Source organism: Sebastes umbrosus, chromosome 13 (assembly GCF_015220745.1).
Source record: "Sebastes umbrosus isolate fSebUmb1 chromosome 13, fSebUmb1.pri, whole genome shotgun sequence".
Classification (NCBI taxonomy): Eukaryota; Metazoa; Chordata; class Actinopteri; order Perciformes; family Sebastidae; genus Sebastes; species Sebastes umbrosus.
The window spans coordinates 3643776-3669185 of NC_051281.1; the positions used below are offsets into that span (position 1 = coordinate 3643776).

Below are 25410 nucleotides of genomic sequence, written 5' to 3' on the forward strand. Positions count from 1 at the left end.
ACCTTTAAGTCCAATATTCACTCACCTTTTTGCTCTGGTTTGGTCTCCACCAACTCCCGAGGGAAATATCTGTCTCTTTAGCCGCTAAATGTTCTACATTCTTCAACAGCTAGATGCTAACTTTGGTGGTCGGTCGTTTGGTGCTGGGCAGGTTGTGTTTATCTGTAGAGCTGAAGCAGTGATTGATAATTCTCTGTGGGTTTGTCACTACAAATCACTGCTTTCCCATTACGTGTAGTCATTTCAATCATCATAAATATAAACGGTATTGTTTATGGAGCTTTAAGAGTTAAGAAAGCCCTACTGTACTTTACTGTTAAAGCTCTGAAATCTAAATGTGAAATGTTACAAAACATTTTAATGTAATTTTACAGTCACAGTGCAGAATGTATTTTATGTAAAAAAAAAGACTCAAGCATGGAAAGTTTGTGATGTAGCCTGCAAATGAAACAACCCATGCATTATGCAGTAGATGTATATACAGCAACAAAGAAACTTGTGCAGAGCTAAAATGAAATTTGTGAGTGGGCGATATCTTCCACACTTTTCTTTTTGATGTGTTCTTGATGTCTTTGCAACATCCTGTGCTGTAAGCCGCTGTGAGGACGTGACACGTGAGGCTGCTGTACTCAGCTCCGTAAATTGATGCATTGATGTTAACTTTCATTTCACTCTCCGCGGCCTATTCAATGACCCCTGAGGCCGAGAAAATTAACTTGTATCAGAGCTAATCTCCTTTTCCTCTGTGTCTAATTAAACATTGTGACTCAATTTATGGTCAGTGTGCACTTAAAGTGTGCCGGCTACTGTAATTCCGTGACCTGTAAGGACACGGAACACAACAGAAAATAGCATGATGGTAATTAAACCAATGACTGCAACCTTATCCGTGTTGCGGCTGGCCCGCTCCGCTGCAGTTAATAGGTGAGAGATGAAAGTGTATGAAATTATAGATGCACGCTCGAAAGGCTGGCAATTATGTGAAACTGAAGGAGGCTCGAGGAAGGGACTATTAATCAGAAGAGTGCGGTTTGAAATTTCTGTGAAGCGCTCATTGTGGTAAAATCCCATTAACAGGCATTCTAGTCTGAAGGTGACAGTAACGCTTTTATTTTTAGAGAAACGCCGCGATCTGTCAGCTTTTTTTTTTCAAATTCAAACAAGGGCACACTGTGAAACGCCATCATTTCACAGTCCTGTGGGATTTTTAATGAAACATGAATAAACAGCAAATTATTCTTTCCGGGTGAGTTCCAAAGCTTGTGTTCATAATTGCATACAAAAGAGTAAAGAGAAACAGTGAGAAGGGGTCTTTCTTACCTGATAAATAAAAGATCAGGTTTGCAAACACTAACAAAGGAAGTCGCTTTATTGGTGCCTAATACAAATGCCTGAGGGGTTTCTGTGATCTTTTGTTTATGCTGTCTAAATATGTTTTATTGTTTTGTGTGCTGCTCCTAATGGCTATATTTGTTCTGAAAGTATAAGTGCTGGGAAACTGGCAAACTTTGAAGATGAGAATGTATTAGGGGTAAACTAGAGCTGCAACAGTGATTCATTTAGACTAATCGAATCACTGCAGCAGCTCCTCTAGACTCCACCGACGGGACAATTAAATTAGCAACTATTAGAAGTTATCATGATAATCAATTCTCTGGTTGCAGCTTTATAAATGTGATAGTTTACCTGTTTTATATCATTATAAACTAAATCTCTAACTGCTGGATAGCAGGTCTGGAAAGTACATTTACTCAAGTACTGGTCGAGGTACTTTTACTTTACTTGAGTATTCTCATTTTATACTACTTTATACATCCACTCTACTACAATTTGGAAGCCAATGTTGTAGTTTTTGTTCCACTAATTTGACAACATTGGTTACAGATTAAAACTATAAATCAACTAATAAATTCTGATGAATTATTAGAGATTAAGCTACCCGTAAATAGTATATAAAGCATTTGGAATTAGCCGCCTTATCAGCACCGAAGCTTCAACATTAGTGATGCTCAGAGTGCTGATGATACAATGAAAATCGGGGGAAATGGTGCGATTCGGTGCGTTCTGCGATGATTTTTTATCCCTGCAAAGGCACCAATTTACACATGAAAAAAAAGTATGCTACTAGTGATGAAGAAGTCCTATATCCCTCCTTACTGAACAAATAACTTGTACTTGTTTTAACGATCCAACAAATAATTCACTTTAGACTGAAATTGCACCCATGAGCATCCTCCATACTCGCCTCCTTCCTCTGGCTCCCTGTCAGTTTCAGTGTTCGTCTATAAAGCCCTCCATGGATTAGGTCCCTCTCACCTATCTGACCTTTTAATTCCCTATACCTACACCAAGGTCACCCAGGTCCTTTGACCAGTAACCCCTGGTCGTCCCTCGGGCTCTACAGAAGCTCAGGGGCGACCGCGCCCTCTCCGTTTAATGCTCCAGTCAGTGGATTAAACTGCCCCCCCCCGCCGCCACATCAGATCTCACCCCTCTACGTTCAGAGCACAGCTCAACGCCCACATCTTTTATTTAGCTTATGAATGCACTTAATGTGCGACTACTAAATCGTTGCTGATTCGTTTTTTTTTGGATCCCTCATGGATCTGATCTTGATCTGTGCCGGTGTATATGCATGGTTTTGTTGTCTACTCTATTGTCCTGCTTTATACTGCCTATGTTTGTAAAACACTTTGGTCAGCTCATGCTGTTTTAAATTGAATTTGATTTGAATTGAATTCTTAAAATCCTACAGTATCTTGCTTGTTTAGCGTAGGCCTAATGTCTGCAGTCTGCAGATGATGATAACTCAAGATAACTGATACAATCTAATTCAGCTTTTTACCTCTGTAGGTAAGAAAGTAAAGTGTGTTGAACTATCTAGATAGCAGCTTGCTACTACGTTAGTGTCCCCACTGGCTCGCGAGCATAGAAGGACGCGAGCCGCTGCAACGCAGGCGAGACGTTCAACTAACGCCAAGGTTAAGAAATGGTATGGTCCACTTTAGGGGTGTCTTATATCTTTTTACCAGATTCTCTCAGGCATGAATATGGGAAATATATTGTAATATTTATGATTACAGGTAAGAAGGATATATAAATGTTTGGACCCCCCCACCCCAACCTGTTTTTATCTCTTTTGGGGGGATACAAGTCTTAATTAGGGGGTCAGACCCCCCCATTAACCACGTAATATGAACCCTCATGATGCTTACACATCAATGCATCTCTAATTATAATCCAGTTTTGGTACTTTGAGTATATTTTGATGCTAATACTTGTTTATTCTTGTAACAGTATTTTTACACTGTTGTATTACTACTTTTACTTAATTAAACATCTGAATACTTCCTCCACTACTGCAGGCTAGACAGAACAAGCATTTATATTGCTCCTTAATAAAAATACATTAAAATAATCTCCTGATATTAAACGGTTATGTTTTTTTTATTTTGCAGGTGCCTTCCTAACCTATGTGAACACGGCGGCCGCTGCTCTCAGACGTGGAGCTCCTTCGCCTGCGACTGTTCAGGAACAGGATACTCTGGAGCGACCTGTCACAACTGTGAGCAGTTCTTCGCACTTCTCATTTCATCACCTCGTCTCAAACCTGCTATTACACCCTCTGCACCCCCCTCGTACATCCTGGGTCTACTGAGCTGTGTCATTTGATTCAACACACACACATCTTTACCCGTCTTGCTCGTAGCTTTCTTCGATTTGTGCGGCTGAGAGGCAAAGCAGAACCCGGTCCCGCTTCAACCTGACATGACCTTACAAACACTGCTGTTATTCTCCTTTCAAATTTCTGAGAATGTGTTTTTTTTTTTGCTATATCCTTAAATAGCTTATGGCTGACTTCAGATTGACTCTACATGTAGGAGTTTTTCCTTACGGGTGTCATTTTTTGACGCTCTGCAACATCGCCTTGATATTTGCCGTGGAGACGGCTGTTAGAAACTATGTGTGAAATTCGGCTGCCCCAGAATCCTGATTTCTTGTTTATATGCAGCCAAACACGGTTTTTCTTTGCATGTTGGAGGGAACATGACAGATAAGAGCATCTGCTGGATTTCAAATAGGTTTTTCAACTCATCAACTTCCCACATTTTCCATCTTGAGCTCAAACTTATATCTGAAACTTGAGCATTTGAAACACATTACCAATAGACGGTTGGCTGAAGTAAGAGCGCTACTTTGCATGTTAAGTGTGGAGGCTAGTGTCTTACTGAGCCTCTCCAAAACCAGACAATACAAGAGCAGACGCGTAAGGAATGCATTAAACTGCATCGTAGCATAACGGCTAATTAGCTTACCACCTGCATTACTTCCAAAGCAAGCTAAAGCATCTAAATGACTTTGTGGGGTTGCATAAAAAAAAGAAAAATGCAGTAGCCCATCCACTGTGTAGTACTTCCTCACAGTTTGGAAGCTGGTCCTGGATGCTGCTGCAGTATATCACAGTGTAAGGTCATTTTAGCAGCTCTGCCCTTCTCTTCATTCAGTTTTGGGCAGGTTTACAGCAACTCCAGCCAAACTCATTATACAAGATAGTGCTACATTCCCCCGAACACGCCGGGTAGTCGTCATCCTGAAAGCCTATTTGTGGGGCCTTCGGAAGCCTTGTTAGTTCAAATTTAAACATATTTGAAACAATAAAGCATAAATCTAAACTATGTCTTGTTTAACTATGTCACAGCCAAACAGGGCAGGCTGTTCTCATACACTGTTAGTAGCTATACCTACAAAAAGTAATGCACTGTAATTTGTGTATCTCCCACGAAATCAATCTAATCCACGTAATCGTGAACCAGGAAATATAAATAGCGGTGAATACCGCGTAGGCTGGAGGTCGGGGTGGATGAGTGGGTCAAAAGGTTCCAGACTTTTGCCCAGGAGGCCGACGTTAGTGTTCCGTGTGAAACCAGGGTTACGTTCCAAATCACATACGTTTTCTTTTTTACTTTTAGTACACACTGCAGCTGTCCTTACAATGTACGTACTGTTGCATGCAGTATGCACACAACTGGGACATACTACTTCGTCATAAAGTTGCTCCTTGAACTTTGACCCTCTTGCTCATATATCACAGAGGATTGTGGGTCAGAATAGGCAGAAAAGCATCCTGGCTTGCATGCTGCAAAATGCGACCGGATGCAGTATGACATCCTATTTTTTGCATACTGCATTTGATGTACTATGTATTGGGACATACTACATTTTTTACTGGCTACTGAATATTACGGTAGTATGGGTATTGTAATGCACAGCAGAAGTCACGCTGATATATTTGTCACCTAACTTACGTAGTTAAGTAACGCCACTTCCGGAGTTATTTTAGTTTTGTTGCCTAAACCTAAGGAAGTTTTCCTGTGAAGACGGAAGTTTATTTGGAAAAGACTGTATGCATGTAACGAGCAGAAATTGACACCTTTTGCTGGACATTTGTAGGAAAACAAACAAAAAAGGAGGAATACATTTTTCCGTAAGATATCATACGAACAGTTGAGAATACGTTGAACAGGGTTACGTTATAATGAAGTACGACTCTGATTTACATTTGTATTTATTTAACTTGATATTGGTAACTAGCTCCTCACTGTAATACAAGACCAAAGCTGTTTCTTTATTCACATTGTCTACACGGATCATCAGCTGGTGAGGATGCTGACTTTTTGCCTGGGACCTGTTCGCTTTAGCCTCAACCAAATCATGGAGATAACATTAATCAGCCAACAAAAAATACGATCACCGGCTAAAAATCAGATCTCTGCTTTTGTCTACTTTTGCCTGAAATCAAGGTCCCTTTGTTTCAGAAATCACTAAGCATTTGGAGTGGTAACTGCCACCGTTACAGCTGCAAACTGCATTATGTGCTGAGCCAGTTTGGTGATTGGTTTCAGATACTTTAATGCACTTTTAAGCAATAGGGACATTACATTCAGTTCATAAATCCTCAATATTTTATAGATGCATGGTTTTAACAGGACAGTGAATGCACCTCAAAATTGTTTAGTCCATTCAGTAGTTATACGTATAACTGTAGTATCCACATAGGAGTGGTTGTTGTGCCATAATTTGCATCAGAGCAAAATATAGATAGAACAGAAACATATGTCACCAATGCTTTTTTATAAAGTATGAAAACAATAACAGTTAGTAAACAAAGATATAGGTTTAGTGGAAGCTGCTGGAGCGTGGGCTGAATCTTGGAGGAATAACTGTCCCCCCGTTCTGCCTCCTCCAGCCATCTACGAGTCGTCTTGCGAGGCCTACAAGCTGATTGGCAGCTCCTCGGGCTTCTACTCCATTGATCCAGATGGGAGTGGTCCCCTGGGGCCCGCACAGGTATACTGCAACATGACAGGTAAGATCATTGTAATTCACATGTTGTCACCTTTACCCTTTTTTGAGTTCCACTGAGAACTGGCAGGAAGCTCGGTGTAAAGAGTCCACTCACTTAGAGATCGCACTGCAAATCGATCCGCACCACCGCCGCGGCCATCTGACAGCTCACGATCCAGTGAGAAATCATTACGGCCACTCAGGGCCGTCCTGGAGAGTTTGAGGACAAATCTGTGGGGAGTCGATATCTTTTGTAAACGTCCGTGTGGTCACACTGCATTATTTCGGCGTCTCGGGGTGCTTTCACACTGTTTGGTTTGGTTTAAAATGAACACCCTGGCGTGGACCAAACAACCACAGGGTCTATATCGGCTTCCAAGCGGACTCTGGTGCGGTTCGTTTGAGGTGTGAAAGCAAACAAACGTACCAACCACAGTATTTAGTACAGATATGGCATGATTTCAAAAGCTGAACTACCGACAGTATATATCCATCTGCTGATTGTGAACTGTTCACGGAGCGAGCCCATAATCAACCCCGTATAAGCCATGTATGTATTTATGTAAATCGTTTTGGTAACCATGGTAACACCTATGTGTGTCAGCCTCGTGAGTGTAAGGATTTTAATTAGGTCCATTAAATTGGAAGCGAGCATATCTGTTCATAAACGCCTCATTTCTGTCCTCTCTCTCTATCATCTGTCATTTCTCATAACATGCAGTCGATTTACAGTCTAATAATACCAACAACGCTTATTTCCTCGTGAGCTCTTTGTGACACCAGAGAACATCAAGTAAATATACACATTAGAAGGTGCTGTATGACCTGCTATCAGTCACCGGAGTTTGTGACTTCAAATGTGAAGCACACTTAAATAGTAATTCAATCTTTTAAGAGAAAACAAGCTTCCGGCTAAAGCAGGGTATGTCATTATGTTTAAACAACATCCTGCCTTTAATTAAAAGGCAAAAAACAAGTTATCATAGAGACCCCAACAAATAATGCAATCACCCCCATGGTTCAGTTGGCCACAAGAAGCATCTTGTGCTTTTCAGGTTCCTCTGAATTCATCCATGAATAAGTTATGGCGTCCCAAATTAAAGTGTCACAATTTAACAAGCTGGTCTAAAGCCCCACCGCTGGCCTCTAGAGGCTGCAATTTTCATTAGAGCACCGGGTCATTAAAGTCAAAAGGGTTAATCCCCCCGGGAGCACTAATCTGCTCGGTAAATTTCATGGCAGTCTGCCATTAAATTATGAGATTTTCTTTAGTGCAAGACTGACATTTTTAACTGAGGGTGGTGCTATAGAAAAGTGTCCAATATGGAGGTACAATAAATTCCACAATTTACCCATTAGATTTGGATTTTTTTGTGTAAAACGCATTATTTTTAGCTGATTGTGGTGCAAAAGTCAGGATTTGACCAAAACAATTAGGATTCATTTACTGGGGACCATGAACATCCACAATTTTCCCATTGACTTATGAATTGGGCTGTCAAAGATAACCGCATAATAACGCGTTAACGCAAATTCATTTTAATGCCACTAATTTCTTTAATACGACGTGTATATGAGTATTAGGGCCACATTGAGGGAAAAAAAGTCTGAGATTTCGAGAGCAAAGTCATAGGTTTACGAGAAAAAAAGTTGTAGTATTATGAGAATAAAATCCTAATATTATAAAGTAGTAATTTTACGTGTTATTTTAGAGGGGAGATAGAGCAGCCTGTGTGTATCCTTTATACTTAGTTTAGCTTTCACAAATAACAAAATACTTCATCTTTTGGCACATCAGCACCACATTATCATCAGTATCAGGACCTTGAAAAGATTGTGCAAGAAACTGAGTTTATTCTGAAGAAAGAATCACACTGACCTGATGGGGAAATGGCCTCTTTTGTGGAGGAGGAAATTACTTTTTTTCTTGTAAAGTTCTGACTTTATTCTCAAAATGTCAGATTTTTCTTCCCCTCAATGTGACTCTGTCGTACTTTAACACATTAACTTGTAATTTTTAAATAACATCTTAAAATTCCGACGGGTCGCCATCGGGCACGGTTGTCACACTATTCAGTCTTTCGGAGATTGTACTAGGATCAGTTTTAAAGTAAAGTGAAGATCCTGGCATCATATGAAACTAGAAAACCTAAAGAATCCATTACTACCAACCATGTCATACAAGCTTACTAAATAACGCTCCAAACTTATGTTAAATTTTGACGAGGAAAAACTGTCATGGCCATTTTCAAAGGGGTCCCTTGACCTCTGACCTCCAGATATGTGAATGAAAATGGGTTCTATGGGTACCCACGAGTCTCCCCTTTACAGACATGCCCACTTTATGATAATCACATGCAGTTTGGGGCAAGTCATAGTCAAGTCAGCACACTGACACACTGACAGCTGTTGTTGCCTGTTGGGCTGCAGTTTGCCATGTTATGATTGGAGCATATTGTTTTATGCTAAATGCAGCACCTGTGAGGGTTTCTGGACAATATCTGTCATTGTTTTGTGTTGTTAAATGATTTACAATAATACATATATACATGCATTTGCATAAAGCAGCATATTTGCCTACTTCCATGTTGATAAGAGTATTAAATACTTGACAAATCTCCTTTTAAGGTACATTTTAAAAAGGATAAAGAATGTGTGATTATTTTGCGATTAATCGTGATTAACTCTGGACAATCATGTGATTAATTGACAACCCTACTTGAAATATTATGTACTGATATTTACGTGTTGCTCAAGGATAAACGATTGACCTCTTGTTAAAGGAAGAGGAACGTTAAGGGTGAGGAGGAGTCGATGAAATCGTTACAAAACATGCACAAAATATCCATACTACATTTCAATAATCTGTTTACATTCCCATTTGACCTTACATTATTCACAGTATATTATTACTGTAGTATAACTGGGCAGGACTGTTGGATTTATGTCTTTGGTCTGAATTTGGGGACTTGGACCTTCCATTGTATGACCCCCATAGGACATACTGTATCAGTGTGATCTTTTGAAGGCAAGAACACAATGTGCTCCGAGCGATCACCTGAGATGTGACATTTGACAGACAGCGAGCCGAACACAACCTGATCCACGGCTCTCTCGTGACATGTAGGACAAAACACACTCAGTTAAGTTTTGACACTGTGGGGACAGTATTCATCACTGGGCTGTCACAACTTTCCCAGCTACTTTGTCCTTCGCAAGGTTAATGTGGTGGTCGGCGTTACGGAGGAGAGCGCTGCCGCCGCCGCCGCCGCCTCTCCGCTGTCTGGCTCTGGGCTTTATGTGTGTTCAGTCTTCCCCCTCGCAAAGCTGACATGTTCAGCAGCAGATATGCCTCTACTTGACCTCAATTAAGGAATCCATAAGAAATGTAAATAGGTCTAAGCCTGACAACCTGATGTGAATAATCACAAATTGGAGAGGGATTTTCTCTAAGGCAGAGTAAACATAAAAAGCAGATAATGAAAACCGAGCGGGGAACAGGATGGACTCCCCCTCTGATTTTATTCTACAAACTCTTGACTCCTTTTTATCGTGTCTTGCACTGTAAGCAGCAAATACAGACTAAAGAGTTACAAACATGCGTCCTGTGGGACTGTACGGTTTATATTCAGGATGTTTAAGGTTTGAGGAAGCTGTGTCTTGGAAACAAGTGCATTCATTAGGGTTTTTTTTAGTGATGCAACTGCAAAGATTTGTGAAATGTCACCAGTAACACCAGATGTACTATTATGTTTCTTTTAGAGGAGAAGGTGTGGACGGTGTTGACGCACAACAGCACAGCCTCGGTCACAGTCCAGGGCTCCTCTCTAGACAAACCTCACATCATGAAGTTCAACTACGGCGCCTCGCCCGAGCAACTCCGCGCCGTCGTATCGGGGTCGGAGCAGTGCCAACAGGAAGTGGTTTACAACTGCAAGAAGTCCCGTCTCTTTAATACTAAAGGTCAGTGTTATTTTCCTCTTGCTTGCGCTGAGCTGTGGTGTTCATCAGCGGAGATCAAATCTTTGTTTTATGCCAGCAAACGCTGTAAAATGGGTCATGGAGAATTGTGGGTGTGTCTGCATTAAAACACAGTATGGGCGGTCACAGAGAGCAGCAGGGGAGTGGACCAAGAATGAAGGCCACCGTGAATTGGAAATCTTCTCAGTCAAGTCAGGTTTTTTATAATGGGCTTGGTTACCTGGTCTTATTTACATTGATAGATAACGGAAACGTTGACAATAAGACACTCGATTAGATCTGAAATTGAACATGTGTTTTATTATTTCACTTAAAACAGCTGAGCAAAGTAACCAGACTGTCGGTCAAACCCTTGATAACATGTTGGCTGTGATGCACACTTTTGTATTTGTTATATTATAGAAGAGAAGGAAGAAGAAATGTTGCTTTAGTCCGTTGCTGTTGGAGCCAGATTTAGATCTACAGATGTAGCCGGCTTAGTGTGTTCAGACTGAAAACAGACCTGCATTTAAAAAGATGCAAAGCCAGCGTTGGTGGAAGCATCTGGTGAGACGTGATATACGATCCAGGAAGTCTACATGTAGTTTGAGTAACAGATTAATGCGCTCGAAGGCTTATCAGACATGAAAACACTCCACAGCGGTTTATGATACTAGGCAGGTTTTTTTCAGTAGAAATAAAGCCATCATGATACAAAATGTTCTACGAGGAATGTGTGCTTCATAGGGCTGTTGACGAATATTCCAAATTTTAATTTGTTGAAAAAAAAAAAAAAAAAGAAATTCGATTATGACATTTTTTTTTTTTTTAAATACATTATGTATTTTTAATAGATAATTTTAATTATTAATTTAATAATTTACTGATGCTTAGGACCGGGCTTGAAAAACCCCTTAATGTCTCTCGTCCTTTTTATGGACATAATGCACAAAAATAGATATTTAAATAGTTCAAATTTGAACCTGTGGTTTTTTTTTAGAAGTAATAATTGAATATAATTTTTGGCCAATTTTGAACGTGCATCAATATATCTTGGATTCTCATTTCCTTTTTTATATATATATATTTAATGAGCATTGTTAAGGGGAGCCTGAGATTCAAGACTTGCATTGCCAACGCGCCCGATTCAGCTGTTATCAGGCCATTAAATAGGCGTTACCAGTCGCTATAAGCACCATAGATGTGGGTCATTAAGGGACCTACTACGCCTACTACGTTGTAAGAGTGAAACTTAAAAGCAACATGTTCTAACATGTTGTAAAACTGAATGAAACGTCACGTTTTGAACACAAACAAAAAGGCTTCTTTAGGTTTAGGCCAAAAAAAGAGTTTAGGGAAAAACATTGTGTTTTTGGGTTAAAAAAACTACAAACACAAGGCAACTACACATTTAAGGTTTCACAAGTGATCCAAACTCCGGTCTCCTGTGTTTTGTGTCCCATCGACCATCCCAGACCTCCACCCCTTATGGAGTTTGACACTGTCAACTACAGCACTTGAATTCTGCTTCTGCTCCTGTCATGTTGTTTTCTTTTACACCTTCTTTAGTGGGTGTAGCAGGGCCCTATTGACCCACATCTATGGGGCTTATAGCGACCGATAACGCCTATTTATTAGCCTGACAGCAGTCTGATTGTTGTGCATATATTATACGACAATAAAGAACTTGAAACTTGGAACTAGTCTTAAAACCCACATACATAAAAACTAGACGCATGCAGGTGATGCAATCGCACAGAACAGTATCCAAGAACAGAAAACACATCCTTGCAAGGGAGCATTCCTGCTCCGCGTGCACAAATGCGGTCCCGCGAGCACGGCGCTGTAACAAGCGAGCGTCAACCAGACTCACGTTCATTTGTTGCAAACGTTTGTGCTCTTTTAGCACGTTCACGCACAACACCGGCCATATAGCTTGGACATATTTGAGTAGCCAATGCAGCGCCTTGCTAGATGACGTTGTATTGTGTTGTGGCAAAAGTTGAGGAATTTTTTTTGCTGGCCAACCTTATGTTTTTGTGCATTGACAGCCCGCCTGCGTCACCAGACTGGCCCCCATGTGAATAAATAAGGAGCTGCTTTTCCAGGTTTAAAGTTGATCTGGCCTTAGTAGTGTGGAAGTTGTGTGTCTTTGACTTCTCTATACTTCACAGCGTGAGGGGAGAGTTTGTTGTTACATTGTGAATTGAAAGTCAGGCTGTCTGTGCTTTGTCATGTCGAGAGCTGCTGCGTCTTCTACACCCTGCCTTCTGCTTCGCTCTTCTTGTTATATTTTCACAATAACTAGAGAGGTGGTCGCCAATCTTTACGTGTGCATTCATCTTGAACTGCTTTGGCACCGACAGTGTCCCAAACATCCAAACATTTGCTCTTAAATCATGAAACATTCATGAAGTCCCACACTCTCCCATTCCCTTGTTGCCATGCATGTGCAAACAAACAAGTCCATTATCACACCAGACATCAAAGAGAGACAGGGAACAGACCATTTTAGAGCTGCACCAACACTTTCACAAACCCGTCTGAATTTATTGACGGTTGCCTTTGTTGTTTGAGCACAGAAGGTCAAACGTGTCTTTGCGTCTTTGTCTTTGATATCTTACAGCATGTTCACATTAATTATTGGACTTATCATGCTAACTTACGGCGTAAAATAACAACAACAACAGCTGTTGGAAGCAGCCTACTGGATTTATAGATGTTCTTGAGTTTTAACTGCATAACATGTCCCCTGTCTGCCATCGTCCCTGTCAGTCTGTTCACTTAAACATTGATGTTCAGGCATTTAATGTCCCTGTAATGGTGTTCAACTGTGGTCTGATTTGCATTGTTAAACACTTGTTTGTTTCCTTATTTAATGCTGGTAATAAATTAAGTTTGTTTAGAGGTAACAAAAAAGCAATTTAATGACTGCACTTCTTGGTCTCCCATTCTTCAGCCTTGTTGTTGTTTTCACATTCATATCCAGCAGTATTTTTCCAGTGTTGCTACCTCTGTTGAGGTTTATTCACCTGACTGGTCCGGTTGGTTGCGGTTCATAAACAGAAAGCCAGATCTTCCATTGGAGAGTTTGTCTCGTTAGAGTTCTGTGCTAGAAGGAGCTCTCAGATTGATGATGTCGTCCCGTCCAACCAGCAGCTGTTGAGAGGCGTCTTGTATGTTTGTTTAAATTAAAGAAAACATTTGTATTGTAGCGCTCTAAACATGCTCTTTGTTGTTTGTTTGAGATTGATGGAGTACCAATTTTTGACCACAACTAGCTCTTGTTCCTAAATGCCACCACCCGAATCTCAATTTACCATTTCATTTGTGGCCCGCCTGTGTGTTCCTCGAGCACCACATTTGCTGATCAGCAGCAGCTTGTGGGGGTTTTGTGCAGCGAGCAAGGCAGGTTTATATATATAGCACCGTATCATACACAGAGGTCATTCAAAGTGCTTTACAGGCACAAAAAATAGAGATAGTATAAAATAAGATAAATTAAAGTACAGATAAGTTTAAAACCAAATTAATACAATAATATAAAAATACCATAAAAACAGATTAATTGAAAGCTGTGAAAAGCAACCTGATGTCATTTGAAGGCGTACAAATAACACTGTTCGTGAAATATTCATGACATTTTATGTATTGATTCATGTACATAGACACAAATTTCATATGTTTTTCGTGATGGTCGGCACGAAATCAGTTCGCATATAATCCACATAATTGTGAACCGGGAAGTATAAAGAGCACCGAACGCCGCATAGGGAGGATACTGGTGTTCGTGTCCCGTGTGAAACCAGAAGTCAAAGTTGATTTATTTGTCACGTAACTTCCGTACTTAAGTTACTTCCGGTGATATTTAAACCCAAACCGTGATCTTTTCCTAAACCTAACTAAGTAGTTTTGTTGCCTAAACCTAACTATGTAGTTTGTTGCCTAAGCCTAACCAAGTTAATCTATTCCTAAACTTAACTAAGTAGTTTTATTTTGAAAAGACTGGAGCGGAAATTGACACGTGTGTCATGTGTTGCTGGACATTCGTAGTGTAAAACACGAAAAATACGTTGTTGAAAGTCATGCTGAGCGTCACAACAAAAGGGAAGTCAAATACATTACATTTCGTGTCTATTTCACAAACTGCTATGAGACTGTGTCGGCCCACCATGAGCAGTCTCTCTCACTTCTTATATCGTCACTAGCTCTGAGCGAAGCATATTCATGCAGATGCCTTCACATTGAAGTCAGTACCGACAACATGGAATGAAATGACACTCCAGAAGCAAGAACATTGATGTTATTGACGCAAAATGATAAAATGTTTTTAAAATGACCACAGTTGGGGCGTATTTTAGTTCCAATGGGAGCTGATTAGTGGGCAGCACAATGGCTGAAATAGCAGTTGTCAACATTTTGATTTCCATTTATCTCAGTGAAGGCGAGAGTAAGATGCATTTGCTCCGCTTGCTGTGAACAAGTCCTGTCAATATCCAGCCAATTTGAGGGAGAGAGTGAGACTCACCTCTCCTTCAGGAAGTATTGATTGTTGCCTTTTCTTATTTGTGTACCTGTTCAGTGTCTGAGTAGTGTTTTAAAACAAGCAGCAGAAAAAGGTGGTGAAGGATGTAGTGAGTGCAGGGACAGAGTTTAAAGACAGTAAAGAGTGGGTTATTTTAAACCTTTGTAATGCAAATGTTGTCTTGCTTGCCGGTGTAGCCCACATTACTCTGTCAGGAGCCCATCACATCCTGTTTGGAGAAGATTTCCAGTGTTATCTTCACATGGAGAGTGAATTAATGGAGATCAGGTACTACATAGCTGTATCAGACCTAATAGGACATGTGTATCTCTACATATAATCTTATGCAGCTATAATGTATGTATGTAAAGCATCGTAGCATGTGATTATGTATTGTGACATGCAACTTAATGGGCTTTTTCCCTCGCCGGTCTCATCCAATGCACGTTGTCACCTTGTTTGACAGATGATTGAAGCTGGACCACTTAACCCCGTAGTGGAGGTAATGAATTATGCCTATGGCTTTGCCTCATTGAAACACAGACAACGTGTCATGAAACGACAGCAGAGAATCAAAACAAATACATTAATGTAATGGAGAAAATAGCCAATTTGGTTAAATTACAGATAAACACTGTCACGTACAAATAAGCAATGCAACAGATGTAATGTATATAGGGTGTCTAGCTGAAGCTAAGTCGCAGCTAACCGTCCCTGTTTAGGCTTCTAAATGTGATAGTGTGACTTTAAGTGAATATGATATGGAATCACTTGCTCTCGTGCAAACAAATAGACAAATGAAGTGTGTTGAATTGTTCCCAGTGCTTTAACACTTCATCTGTTGACTTATGGCCAAAATATTCTAATTATCAAAAACTTGTCTTTTTCTTTATTTAGTGAGGATTTCTTATTTCGCTTCATTCTCAGTTTTATTTGCTTGATTTTATTGCCAATATAATTCATCTGAAGTTTATGGGCAGGAGAGGAAGGACGACTCAGATGCAGACAGTCGAGGCGGACGGGGACAGTTCACTGATTTAATGTGAATAGCTTACAGGTGACAGGCAACACAAACTCCTCACACAGCAACGATGATGAACCGACAGAGGAACAAATGAAGTTGACAGGTGTAAGTAGGGAGTGACTGATGAGGGACGTGAGAACAGGTGAGCAGGTGAATGAGCAGGAGGTCAGGCGACAGCAGGGCCAATGAGGGAAGTTACCATAGACTGTAAGATAGGAAGTGGACGTAGTTACCCATTGGTTTGTGCACTGCTGTTTTGAAGCCTCGAGTTCGGCATTTTGGCCGTCGCCATCTTGGTTTTTCACCGAAGCCATCTTGGTTTTCGGCCGTCGCTATCTTGCTTTTTGCCTGTCGCTATCTTGGTTTTCGGGCGTTATCATCTTGGTTTTTCGCCATCGTCATATTGGTTTTTTACCAAAGCCATCTTGGTTTTTGGACGTCACCATCTTGGTTTTTTGCAACCAGAAGTGACAGGAGAAGGTAGAGTTAAGTACAACTACAAGTAAACGCTGAATAAGACATTTTAAAGTGATCAAAATATTACAAGTAATGTGTGAAAACACACTGTGAAAGAGTTAAAGTTGTAAGACGAAAACACGGTCAACTCCCAGACCGGACAACGCCGTGGTAGCGACCTGTCAATCACAAGGTAGCCCCGCCCTAAAGCATCCCCTGCTTTATGGTCTATTTGACTCTAAATGGGACCATAATTTACTAAATGAACATCATGCTGTATTGAAGAAGACTTGAAACTAGCGACTGAGACCATAAACTCATGTTCACAATGCTTACTGAAGTAATAAATCAAGTGAGAAGTAGGCTCATTTTCTTATAGACTTCTATACAATCAGACTTCTTTCTGCAACCAGAGGAGTCGCCCCCTGCTGGCTGTTAGAAAGAATGCAAGTTTAAGGCACTTCAGTGCTGGCTTCACTTTTCAGAAGCGGAGGTGTGAACAGGTGAGCATATGAATGAGGAAGTCCGCTGGAAAAAGTCTGTAATAGTCTCTGAGGAAGTGGGGATGTAGCTGAAGACGAACAAACTGTGACAATAATGCCTCGTATTATGTAAGCCTCTTGGCACAGCTGCCTCTGACAGAAGGTTTTCTGTCGCATGCTTATCTATAAATCTTTCATTTGTGTTTGGTGTATTTGTTTATCTTTTGTTTCCAGTACACTTCCATGTGTATTTTCTTTTGTTTTTTGAGATGAAGCCAGTGAAGCGAAACAATGCAATCCTCCAGAATATAACCCCATGACCTTGACCTATTTTGAGCTTGAGCCATCATCAGGCTGTTGCAGTGGTTAGCTGACTGTCCGGTGTGTTGTTTTCAGATGGCAGTCCTCTAACCTGGTGGCTGGACTGGGAAGGAGAGAAACGAAGCTACTGGGGAGGCTTCCTCCCTGGAGTTCAGCAGTGCTCCTGCAGCCTGGAGGAGAACTGCATCGACATGAACTACTTCTGCAACTGTGATGCAGACACAGACGCATGGTACGTAGAGCAGACACACACATTATTTGACATTTCCATAGTTCAGAAAGATTTTTTTTAACTTTTTTTAAATATATATTTTATTGAAAAAAGTGTTACAACCTTCATGAAGGGAGGATTTATTGCAGGACTGTTTCAGTAGACCACATTCGTTTTTGCTAGGTGTTCCTATTGAACTGGCAACTGAGTGTATATCTAAACTGCACTTATAGGTAGGCATGGGTACTGAAACCCGGTATTAAATGGGCACCGGTGCTAAATTATTAAAGACCGGAGTATTGATAAGCTTCTTTATCAACTTCACTCAGGAATATTATTTATTTTATTATTATTATAAATTATTTTTAGAGTTTATTTCGTGATGTGGTGTAGTAAACCACATTTAGTTATATTTAAAATGTAAATAAATTCTAATCCTGCTCTGAATTTATTCTTTTTTTAGATAATATATTCAAAAGCAATCATTTATTAATGGAAAAGATTATCAATAAAGAACTGAACTGATCAAAAAGACTATCAATAAAATCCTAACGATACACGAGCCCCATCCTGATCTAAATATAAAGGGAACATATCATGAAAAACTCACTTTGTCAGTGCTTGTGCACATCCATTTGGGTATCTGGAGTGTCTACCAACCCACAAACTGTGACATAAGACAACCCAGTCAGTTTGTTTGTGATTCAACAAGCCATTCAATGTTTTTTGAACATTAAAACATGTAAACATGTTCTAGTAGAAACCCAAAATACAAGTATGAACCTGGAAATGAGCATGATATGTCCCCTTTAAGGTTCCTAAAATTAATTACCAAACATGAAAAAGAAAAAAGGATCAAGACCACTAGAGAGAAAAAAAACTCCAAATAATTAATAACCTCAGTGATCTCTCATAATCGCGGTGTGTTATATCCATAAATTACTGTACCACCCTGAGATAGTCCACAGAAAAAGACTACTTATGATTAATTAGTCAATTTAACAAAAATCAATTCAGAGAGAATATTCCTAAATCGCTAAAACCACTCACAGAGCACCGAGAATCTGTTTTTCTTCTCTTCTATCTAGATTTAGTCAGAATGTCTTCAACAATTTAATCTCCAAAATGATTAATTACAATTTATACAATCGTGGTCAATCCAATCATCATCTATAAGCACTGAAGGGAAAAACAAAAGGCAGCATTCTAGTTTTGGTGTATTCGATGCTACGAACGTCTTTGTTTACCGTACGTTAATCCACTGCAAAGCTTCTCTCGATTCAGCTCAGTTTGCATATTTCCAGAGGCAGTTGTCTGCATTGTGATAGATTGCTCCCTTTTTAATGTGTTTACTCTGCGTTCTGTGCTAATGCAGAAGAATGGATGCCTTTATCTGGACCCCCAGAAAGGCATCCACCCCCGAGGGCACTGTGCTGCCATTTATTTAATTCTGTTTTGTGTGCCACAGGGCTAATGACACAGGAATCCTCTCCTATAAAGACCACCTGCCAGTGAGCCAGATAGTGATCGGAGACACCAACAGAACGGGCTCGCAGGCAGTCTACCACGTCGGCCCTCTGCGTTGTTATGGAGACAGTAGGTGATCACCTCAGTGTTGAAGCTACTGTGCCAGATTTTGTTGCAGATGGAGGCCTTGATTCAGAGGCTTAGAGGGTTGATCAGATGCAAACCAAGCTCAGACGATGTCCTTACATGTTTATCCATGAATGGAAAGGTCAAATTAATCTCTTCTGGTACAAGTCAGACAGCTGGCTGTGTGGACTGTAACCGCATAAAATCTGCTGGACCTGCCAATGGGTCCGTCTTTATAAACTCGTGTTGTGCAGCCAGGCAGGGGTGCCAAAATGGGGGGGAGACACATGAGGAGAGGGGCAGAGCTGGACAGCAGCACTGGAACATGAAAGAGGTTGTAGATATTCACTGCTTCATGTCCCAGAGTGAGCTGTGGACAAAGGGCAGCGAATTTTTAGCAGCTCATCAGCAGTCAAATGTAGTCCAGACCCCCGTGATGTTATTTTAAATCAAAGTGGAGATTCCAGCGTGTCCTAAAGACATCAACTATGTCTAAAACGCTGCACACCCAGACATCGAGAATATTTCCAGGAACAATTTTGAGACCTATTTTAGTGTTTCCCTTCTTACTACTTAACCATTTCTACACATTATGAGACCTTCTTATCATAAACTAGACTATTACTGAATATAATGACTGTATGAATACTGTATTTTTAATAGTATGTCAAACACTTTGCTGACAGTAGAAATAGCTTCAGTAATTTGCATTTAGTTTCTAGACAATATTACTATGATTATTACCTTGAAATAGTCCTTAAAGGTGAGACACTACATGCAAAAACATTTAAGATTTTGGGCTTTTTTGCTTCCATATCATGTCTCCTTTCAGACTAGTGGAAAGAAAACATCCAAAATATACATATAGGTGTTGATTTAAGTACTTTATCTAGTTGTGTCTGCAGATTTCTCCTAAATTCACCCAAAGTTACCATTAGATAATGTCTCATTTGCATATTTAAACATAACATTTCAGAAAACTTATGATACAAAAAATAATTGTCTTAATGTCAGTAATCAAATGGGAAAGTTTCAAGCTGATATGTATTAGTTATTTTTTTATCCTATTCAAAATGTAGTGAATTTTACAATCCATATCTTTAAAGGCTGTTTTCTTAAAATTAGATTTTTTTCAGACTCTGAGCCAGATATCTCCACTTCAGCAGCTCTTACATCCACCAAAATTTCCAGTTTCATTCCTAGCTACATTCGAAGGTTTTTACAGAGGGGTATGTTCATATATCATTCATAGCCTGATTTATACAACATTTTATTCCTAAAAACATGGCGAAGATGGATTTTTTTTATGGCTGTTGTTGACAGTATTTTCTGATTTATGAAATGATAAAATGAGATATCCAAATTTCCCTCCGTAAAAACCTTTGACTCTTATATGGCAACCAAATGAAACAAGAATTTTGAACCTGGCTTTATCAGATGTTCAGATTTCTGTTCTGGAAATGTGTGCAAATTAGCACATATTTGATAAGATAATACATAATTTGCATATTTAAACAAACATTTTCAGAAAGACTTGTAATACAAAAAACAATTACCTTAATGTAATTAATCAAGTGGGGAAGTTTCATGGTTATCTATTATCTATTAGTTAAATTGTTTACCCTATTCACCTGCAGTGTTTCCCCTTAATAAAAACATCTCAGACATTATGATGTGAGAAACTGATTTACTGTTATGGTATACTTTGACATTATCATTTAACCGTGGAATCACTGCATCCCACAGCAATGAGCTCTCCTAACACAAAATCCTGGAATATGTTTTTATGTGCTCCAATAAAACAGCTCATTGAGAAGCTGGCACCTGCTGGAAATCCTCACAAGATGTGAAATACAAAGACTGTCTCACCACAGTAACAGCAGCACTTGGTTGTTGGTTGTTGTTAAAATAATTAAAATGTTTTAATCTATTTTGATGTTTCCTGATAATGAACCTCTTGCAATTCTGCGAATAATGGCTGTGCTCTGTCAAAGGAAATGAAATAGATGATGTTATGTTGTTAGACTATTGCAAAACCTCTTAGGGAGGTTAAGACAGGCGGTTGGGTGTACAAAGTGTGTGAATTTTTACACCAGAAACCACACTTTGCTTCCTGTTTCCCACCAGAATTCAACACTGGAAACGCTGGTGACAGATCAGGTGTCATGCTCCATTATTACACGGCTTTGTTTAATACTAATTTATATTCTGATCTGTTAAATCACGGCGTTCTGCGGTCTGTTATTTCTTTATACATAGTAGTAGCAGTAGTAGTAGCAGTAGTAGTAGACAAATGAGCCTCCTTCAGTCAGGAATCTTCCTACCTCCACTTTACTTCCATCTCTTCTCTCCTTCCAGAGTCGATATGGAACGCAGCGTCTTTCTACCAGGAGTCGTCCTACCTCTACTTCCCCACCCTGCAGGCCGAGCTGGCCTCCGATATCTCCTTCTACTTCAAGACGAGCGCTCCTTCAGGAGTGTTTCTGGAGAACCAGGGTCTCAAGGACTTCATCAGAGTGGAGCTCAGCTGTGAGTCAACGTTCAGGCCAGAATAGAGAAGTCGAGAACGAGAAGTACATGACAAGGACATGGGCACAGAATGCAAAAAAAAAAAAGAAATGGCCATAAGAACAGCCACAAAAGCTGTCAGTGATATTTATTTTGCTTTTCTCGGAGGGAAATGTTGGCGGTACTGTAGTTGACAGTTTAATTTCCCAGAGAAGCATGGCTGTCAGGTCTGCACAGCGTGATGTAGTCCTAATGACGCAGTCAACAGCTATGTCATGCTGTCGCAGGAGACGTTAAAAGCATTTCCCTTACTACCCATGTAGTGAGGCTGAAATCCTAAATGAACACACCAGATGGGCCAAGATTACCTTGTAGATTGACTGCAGGAAAAGGGAGATTAAATGCTGCAAATCAGATATATTTACACAATAGATTGTTTACTTCCAATAAAGAAATACACCATAGTTATAATAATTTTAGTATTCAGGGACGTGATCTTGTACTTCCCAAACAGCATATTTAACAAGTAGCCGTCCAGCCCCCAGCAGTGGATCGGTCTCTTTATTATAGGCGTTAAAAAAAGATTTGAAATTGTTGATTACAGTGTGTTTTGTTCATAAACCTGAGGGAGGAGTTCTCAGGATATTTGGAGCCATTATGTATGACTGCAGCATCGGAGACGTTGTGAAATATTGACGAGCTGTCAGCCGAGCCCCCTCATAAATCTATTCAGGTCATCAAGTTTTCCCAGCAGCATTGTATCGCATTGCATCAGAAAGGGAGGATGGAGGGGAACATAAAACACCTAATATCACATTCAGTCTGACCTGCCTGTCGTATGCATGTGTGTGTGTGTGTGTGTGTGATTCCCCATTGGCCCTCCAGCTCCCTCAATGGTGACTTTCTCCTTTGATGTGGGAAACGGTCCAGCAGTCCTGTCCGTGAAGTCCCACCTCCCTCTGAATGACAGGCAGTGGCACTGCGTGAGGGCAGAGCGCAACGTGAAGGAGGCCTCCCTGCAGGTCGACCAGCTCCCCCTCCGCTTCCTGGAGGCTCCGGCTGACGGACACCTCCGCTTACGGCTCAGCAGCCAGCTGTTTGTAGGTAGGCTCGCTGTCAGACTCAATATACCTCCACCAGAGATTTAAACCTGCATTAATTGATTTTTTTTTTTATGGGGGTGGGGGATGGGAGTGCAGCAAGATGTAAACACAACAATGATATATTATCACCTCATAAAAGTGGCCTGGTGAACGTAAGTCCAATATTCCCTCTCCTTTTTAGCTCTGTTTTCACCAGCTCCTGAGGGAAATATCTGGCTCTTTAGCCGCTAAGTGCTCCACTGTGTTCAGCAGCTAACTTTGTCTGTGCCGTTTGGTGTTGAAAACCTTTACTGGAAACGGCTGCCTGCTGCTGGAAATGAGGTTGTGAACCAAAACAGTAAAACGTGTGGGCATTTAAAACCAAAACAATAAGCTGAAAGGTAATAAAACGGGGAACTGCAGAGTTGGGGTTAATTCTTTGCGGGTTTATCGCCAGCAGCGACACCTTTCACATTTATTTTTTCATTTTTAATATAAAAATATTGATTTGCGCAGCTTTAAAGGATAACTTCAATATAACCTGGACCCTTTTTTTCCATGTTTTTGTATATAAGTGACTAATAGGGACAACAATTTCTGGTCTAGTATTGAGGGAGAGCGCTGTAGACGAGCTGCGAGGGAAAGTGAGCAACGTCAATGTAGCGTTACGTCCAATAAAAGTGCTTGTTTTTGCCGCTGACAGGCTCAGATTGTTATTATAAGTGTCTGACAACATTATAGAAAGGACCCTACAGAGAAATAAAACCTTTTGTCTTACCGTTCGCTTGATTCGGTCTGTTTGTTATTGTGTCCAAGTCCCACTGGAGAAGTCTCGTTGTGAAATCTGAATATCCGTATACTCTGGCTCATATAAATACCATCTAATTCAAAGACCTCATCCACATTAAGGAAATCACTTAAATATTCAGCCATGACATTGACAATCTTTTAGATAACACTAAGCTACGCTTTCTGTACTCCAACACAACAAACTCTGCCCATTTCCACCATGGATGTATTCCACTATTCCACCATTGTCTTCCGGCAACACGTCACCTCGCCAGATTTCAGAACGAGACTTCTCCTTGAGCGAGACTCTTTCCATAATGTCAGACACTTATAATAACAATCAGAGCCTTTCATGGCAAAAACAAGCACTTTTAGTGGACGTAAATGACGGTGCCAGCTTGCCCCAATAGCACCATGTTGCAGCCAGTGAGCAGAAATTGTTGTCGCTATTAGTCTGTTAGACACAAAGATATGGGGTAATAGGGTCCAGATTGACGTTAACCTTTAAAGGAAAGGCTCAGGTGCCTTAATACAACGCTCACATACCATCTGTACTTTAAAAAAAAGGAGTTATTGGTCGTAATAATCATTCCTCCTCTCTGAACTGGCCTTGAGGTGATGCTTTCGTAGCACAACTCACTGTAAGAAATGGGAGACAAAGTCCACCGTGCTTGTTTTGTGCCAGAAAGCCTTCTGGAGGGCAGCTGAAGCTCACATTCGTGTTAGCTTTGGCTGAACTTTAAAATGAATTTTTGCACAGAGCAAGGACTGCATATTTTATCCCCTATCTCTTACAATGTAGTCGCAGTACAAAGGCATCTCTTCACAGATAAAATGGGGAGGAAAATTATAACAATACTGTAAGCACCTTGAAAAAATACAAACCTGCCCTGTAAGCTGCTGTGAAGAACTAATGCAGTGTAATATTTTTTTTTTTCATTATTGCTCGGGTACAGGAGCATCTCACATTCTGCAGCAGCCTTCCCCCCTCTGACATTTTAATGTGTCTCCTTAATAATACACCAGCCCTCTGGAGGGGACAGAACCCATTTTTTAAAAAAGTGTTCTCCATTTTACTGTAGGCTACAGTTCATGCACTTAATGGGTCATTTACTTTACCAAATAATTTATCAGAGGAGTGAAATAACAAATGGAAGTAATACTCCTCTGCTGACCTCAGAAGAATCCATCATTAGGTGAAGATTTAATTGATTTCTTAAGAAGGTACAAAGGTGTCATTTTTACGACATTCTCTCAGAAGTTAATCTAAACGTGTGATTATGTCGGCTATAATGGCTTTTAATGCCATTTTAAAACCGATTGCTAGTTTGGAAAAGTAGATGATAAAACAATCGTTTAAAAAATTTAAAAAAAGCTCACTATAGAACTAATATCTACAAGAACATACCATTCAATGATCGAAACAAAACACCTTTATTTGATTTTGCCTACAACATGGTACTCTAAATGTATGTTATGCAAAACCTACCTGGATGTAACCAGATCAAAAATAACATTTTTCTAGTTCAACTTCTGTCATATTTAACCCAACGACGTTAGCACATCCTTAAATAGAGCACTATTTGAAGGAAGAGGTCAATTGTGATGGATAATAGAATATAGGAGTGCAGAACACTGAAATGAATAGTGAGTGTATCACCTAATATTACTGTTAAATGTTATAATATTCAATAGCATCACAGTATATTATGCAACACAGTAGGGCTGTTAATTATTTATTTAAAAGCCCCGTCAATTTATCTTTTATAGATTTTTGTAAACAGTGACAGATGCATCGTGTTATTTAAGTAACATTGAATGTGAATATAATTTCTCTGTATAATTATACTGTAATTACACTAAAAGGCCGTATTAAACCCATTCTTTCTGACTGTCAACCGGAACACGTATAGACAGATTTCCACAACCCAGGATGAATGAAGTACTGGGGCTAATATTTAGACATGTTTACCATGTACAGTAACTTGATGGAAATAAGTAACATTATTTTTTAGAGGTACATTTCTATATGGTTCTCGTCTTTACAAGTGATAGACATCTGTCAGCTAAAGCTAGCTGACATGACACATGGAAATTAAGTGAGAAACAGCGGG

At 40.1% G+C, this 25410-nt stretch overlaps 2 protein-coding genes across 2 annotated transcripts in view; both read left to right on the top strand.

The window, feature by feature from the left end:
- LOC119499822 (trace amine-associated receptor 13c-like) overlaps window positions 1-25410 on the top strand; it is a 978627-nt gene that overhangs the window by 347069 nt on the left and 606148 nt on the right. The gene's annotated exons all lie outside the window — the stretch shown is intronic.
- The window catches only part of LOC119499809 (contactin-associated protein-like 5), a 106441-nt gene that overhangs the window by 57878 nt on the left and 23153 nt on the right, over window positions 1-25410 (top strand). Inside the window, exons 11-17 of the mRNA XM_037789007.1 lie at window positions 3459-3565; window positions 6248-6367; window positions 10108-10308; window positions 17189-17345; window positions 18793-18920; window positions 21276-21446; window positions 22311-22529. Of these exons, the coding sequence (XP_037644935.1) occupies window positions 3459-3565; window positions 6248-6367; window positions 10108-10308; window positions 17189-17345; window positions 18793-18920; window positions 21276-21446; window positions 22311-22529 (1103 nt within the window). The remainder of the gene's footprint in view (window positions 1-3458; window positions 3566-6247; window positions 6368-10107; window positions 10309-17188; window positions 17346-18792; window positions 18921-21275; window positions 21447-22310; window positions 22530-25410) is intronic.